This window comes from Lathyrus oleraceus, chromosome 3, assembly GCF_024323335.1.
Source record: "Lathyrus oleraceus cultivar Zhongwan6 chromosome 3, CAAS_Psat_ZW6_1.0, whole genome shotgun sequence".
NCBI lineage: Eukaryota > Viridiplantae > Streptophyta > Magnoliopsida > Fabales > Fabaceae > Lathyrus > Lathyrus oleraceus.
In genome coordinates, this window is record NC_066581.1 from 39,190,382 (window position 1) to 39,195,619 (window position 5,238).

At 36.7% G+C, this 5,238-nt stretch overlaps 1 protein-coding gene across 1 annotated transcript; it reads right to left on the reverse strand.

Moving 5' to 3' along the window:
* Positions 1-1,593: 1,593 nt before the first annotated feature.
* On the reverse strand, positions 1,594-2,903 carry LOC127132351 (uncharacterized). The gene is made up of 2 exons (XM_051061294.1): positions 2,091-2,903; positions 1,594-1,991 (listed from the first exon to the last, which is right to left on the reverse strand). Exons 1-2 carry the CDS (start codon positions 2,301-2,303, stop codon positions 1,665-1,667), a joined length of 540 nt encoding a protein of 179 aa, XP_050917251.1. The 5' UTR covers positions 2,304-2,903; the 3' UTR covers positions 1,594-1,664.
* Between the last annotated feature and the right edge of the window lie 2,335 nt (positions 2,904-5,238).

A 5,238-nucleotide genomic window follows, 5' to 3' on the forward strand; every position in this document is an offset into this window, starting at 1 on the left:
ACCGAACTATGAGGGTCCATACATGGTTAAAAGGGTTTCTCTGGCAGAGCTCTGATGCTAACAACCATGGATGGCGAAGACTTCCCGTCCCCTGTCAACTCAGACGCAGTTAAACAAATACTTCACATAAAATAGACCCGCTGGACATTAAAAAGAAGAGTCCAGGCCTCTACTCCAAACAAGACCTTAGACAGCGCTTTTTTTGGCCTTAGACAGCGCTTTAAAGCGCTGTCTAAACCTCCGCTGGACATTAGACAGCCCCCCCCCCCCCCCCCCCCCCCCCCCCCCCCCCTTAGACAGCGCTTTTGCCTAAAGCGCTTTCTAACCCCCCCTTTAGACAACGCTTTTTACAGAAGCGCTGTCTAATGTATACGAAAATTTTTGAAGCTTTTGTTTTAAACCACATTTTTTCCAAGTTTATAAACCAGAATTTCTACCTATTTTCAACCAGATTTTGACAGACAGTTATCACATTTTATACATGCCATTTTGGCCTTTTTTCTACCAATTTTTGGCTAACAAATATATATATATACCAATTCAAACCAATTTTGCCTTAAATGTATCAAAATATATACAAATTTATGTACACATTTACAAGTCATTACATATACTACAAATGTACACATTAATTACACAAATTTATGAAAAAACTTTGAGCTCTATCATGAATTGACACCACTCCTCTTTGATTTCGTCCACTTGATCCTTTGTATAAAATGCACACTTGAATTCCTCAAAGTACTACATAATAATATAACATATTTTGAATTAATTCCAACTATTTAATTATATGAGATATGTGTAAATATAAAAATAACTCATAAGTTAGAAATACATACATCGGTGGGAATCACTAATCGGCCCAAAGCAAGAGTATCTCGCATAAACCTCAACACGAAATACCCGCAATCTATTTGATTACGTTGTTGAGGACACTACATGAAAAAAAATATGGATTATAAATCCTAAGTTTTATCAAGTGTCATCACTAATATAATAAAAAATGTGGTAATTAAAAATATACCGCCACTTTAATCCATGTAATGCGGTTGGCGCTCCTCCTTGAGGTTTGGATATCTCGTTGGGCCCGAAAAGCTTGTAGGACGCTAATAAAATAAAAATGAAGCAATTAGAACAATTCACATAAACTAAGAAAAATTTTGAACATTCTCACTTACGTGTCAATTAGGTTCTTCATATCCGGGTATGTTGTCCAATCATTTCCTAACGAGTCAAGATAATACACAATTTCTCGGATAGGATTGATTGCGAGCAACAACCATTGTCCACTGTAATGATTAGGCAAATGTTAGATGGTAACTTGGAAAATAATTATAATAGATGAATTTAGAATGAAATGCTAACCCGGTATTAAACGGTATAAAAAACAACTTCTCCGCATCTTTATTCTCCATGAGGATCTGAAGAACATACTCCGTCACGGTATGCGGTCTACTTAAGATTAAACCTAAGTTGACGGTCGCGGGTGCTAAGAATCCGAATGACTCATCCAAATCATTGGGGCGCATCAATTTGTCATACAAAAACCTAATATAAAAACATCATTAACACCTCTTTTGAAACATAAAGTAAACCGGATTAACATAAAGTAAACATCATTAACATAAGTTGTTTAATTAATAAAACAAAGTAGACCGGATTTACCTAATATATGTATTGACAACGTTGACGCCGATTTCTTCATGACCAAAAACTTGCATGAAGTCTTCATTACCAATCATTTGGTCGTAATCAAAGCCGAAAATCCCTACCTCCATATGTACATTCCGAACACCTCCGGTCGGTATATCGGTCATCTCTATAAATGTCCTGAGGCACGACCTATACTTGGCGGTAGGTTTTTTCCTAGCTACGGTCTTCTTAGCACCAGAACTTTTTACCCGTGCGGAGGCGTTGCTAACCTCCTTTTTTTGTTGTGCGGAGGCATTGCTAACCTCATTTTCTTTTGATTTGGATTTTGTGGGAGTCTATTTAACATAACCAAGGAAAATATGTAAGTAAAATTTTAAGCATAAATTTTAAACTTTGAATATACACATTAAAGTTAACATAAGTTTTAAGCATACCTCATATCCTACGCATATGAGGTTTGTCGGCCATGCAACAAACGAACCTACTGCTTCGTGCACCGTTGTTGCATCCGAATCATCGCTAGGATATGGTAATGCTGCATTCAGCTCAACTGCAATATCAACTGATACCTTCAAACATCCAGCAGGGAGCTCTCTAGTGTGGAGTAATACTCCGCTAACGTTATGCACTTTTCCCTTGCCAACCATCCGATAGTATGGTGACGACAAATACAGCTGACAATGGGAAATGCCCTAAAACCAATAATAACAAGAAATCGTTAATGTGTATATATGTCAAATACATAATTTAAGCAAATAGTTCAATTTAAGACAATTATATGTAATTACCTCTGGAATGTTCGGCTGAAAGGTACAGTTGATACTGTTTTTGTCCGAAGCATCTCTGTATACCGTTGAGGCGCTAGCCTCTCTTTCTCTCCTCAGTGCATCAAGCTCAGCTTGCATGGCTTCCAATCTTGCATGAAGCTCCCGATTACTAGGAGCCTTTCCTTTTTTAACACTGAGGGAGGTCGGAGTGACTCCAAATCCCTTACCCCTCACCCGACCAGAATACTCAGGGACATCTAATGCCCGACTAAGTATGCTCTTAGTATCATCGGGAGATAGAGACTGAGATAGCTCCTCCTGAAAAATCAGATGAATACCGTATACTTGTCAAATATTTGTGTATAAAAATGTTATTCAATTAATGAAAAAATGTTATACTTACACATTTCTGGTATACGTTTAAAACTTCTTCTTGTGGAACTCCAGATTTGCCCACACGGGCTTCCTTCCACAAAACATGTGCAGGAAGAGATGTTTCTGAACTTTCCTCCTTCTGCAGCTACACATTAAGTCATACAATTTGATCAGATAAAACTAATATATGATGAACAAATTTGTTTTCGCAATTTATAAATACTTACCATGGATTGTTCTAAGCGTCCATATCCGACACGTCCTTTTCGGTACGGATATGCGGGACTTGATGCTCTTTCCCGATTTGTAGCACTTATTCTTTGAAAAGTCGGGTCTTGTCTTTTGGATTTGAAAGCTTCCCATTCTTCAGCCGATATCAAACTTTCATATTTTCTAGGAAGCTCCGCATCCACAAAATTACCATCCGCATCCTTAAGGAACATGGATGATAAAAATGTCCGAAACCCTCTAAGAAGCTTTCCGGCCAATTTCATACAAAACCCTCTTCTTTCTTCTTCGATGTTAAAACATCGCTAAGAAAAACATACAGATTGATAGTTAGTATCGGTAATTGAAAAAACATAATTGATACCGTATAATTAAGGGCCAAATGATTGTACCTTTATCTCACTCCAAATTTTTTCTTTGGACTCTTTCAACTCTTTATTTCTCCAATCATCACATGTAATGGGAATTTCATTCCTTACTAGTGCACCGATGAAACTAGTTAAGGTATGCCCATTAGGTTCTATAAGTTGTCCCTGGTTGTTCCAAGAGACATCTAGTATGATGCCTCGAGATCTTCCTTGGACCACCCTTCGCATTACTGTGATGCCTCTTCGAATTTCTTCTTCCGCGGATACTTTACTAACTTCCTCATGTTGGTTATCAGCCATGTCTAACCTGTAATAAACCAAGGAAACCATCAAATATCAAATATAACTTATAATCAAAGCAATTGAAAACAAAAAAATAAAGAAATCATGCATTATCAGATATAACTTATAATCAAAGCAATTGAAAACAAAAATATAATGAAATCATGCATTATCACATATAACTTATAATCAAAACAAATGAAAAAATAAAATAAAGAAACCATGGATAATTTACCTAAGTCACTAACATCTCTTTCTTTTCTTTGTTGGAATATTAATCACTTGTTTCTTAGCAATGCGTACGGATGAATTGATCCAAATTCCCTCATTATGATCGTTTCTTATATATGACTCATCCGGTATAAGATCCTCAACTTCATCATTTCTATTCAACTCATTCCGTCTAATGCATGACTCATTCTCAACATCAATATCACATTGATCGACACCGCTATCATCAGTCACTTTGTTAGAGAAAAGCACTATAGACCATTTTGTACTCTTCGGGTCATTCACATAGAACACTTGTTTAGCTTGAGATGCTAGAATAAAAGGTTCATCTTTGTACCCCACCCTAGTAAGATCAACTTGCAAAAATCCAGACTTATCCATTCGTATGCCACTACTATTCACCCACTTGCAACCAAAGATGGGAATCTGAAACTTCTCGTAATCAAACACCCAAATGTGCTCAATAACTCCAAAATATGACAAATTTGCATATTTGGGGTTTAAGTCCTTCATACTTGATATATGCATTGCTTCAGCTAGCACGGTGACACCACTATTTTGCATAGTACTCTTATCATCTTGTTCTTTGGTATAAAATGTGTATCCATTAATTGAATATGCGCTATGAGAAAACACATGCAAACTTGGACCATATGCCAAACATCTCAACCTTTCTGTTACCGAAGAAGGATCTGAAGAGCGCTTCAAATAAATATGATCCTTCAACCATTGTATGAAACTTTGATTGTGCTCTATAACTATCCAATTTTCATTTCTATTCGGATTTAACCTTCGGAGTACATCCTTGTGCATTTCAACATATGGCTCAACCTCATTATTATTGTGCAGAACATACAAATGAACTTGATCCCGTTCATCCCTTGATATTGTCACAATTTTATTCCCAATTAATTTTTTACCTTCCATTTTGTCGAAAATCTGAGCTCTGGGGAGTCCAATCGATTGAACGTTAGACAAATATTCAGTACAAAACTCAACAGCTTCTTCAACAATGTATCGTTCAACAATACAACCCTCTGGTCGACTTCGGGATTTCACGTACCCTTTTAATATTTTCATATACCGTTCAGCAGGGTACATCCATCTCATATAAGCTGGTCCACACAACTGTGTCTCTTTCACAAGATGAACAACTAAATGAACCATTATGTCAAAAAAAGACGGAGGAAAATACATTTCAAGCTCACACAAGGTAATTACAATCTCTTTTTGTAGTGTTGGTAAGATCTCGGGATCGATCACCTTACTACAAATTGACCTAAAGAAAAAACACAATTTAGTTATGGCACTTCTTACTTTTTCTGGCAAAA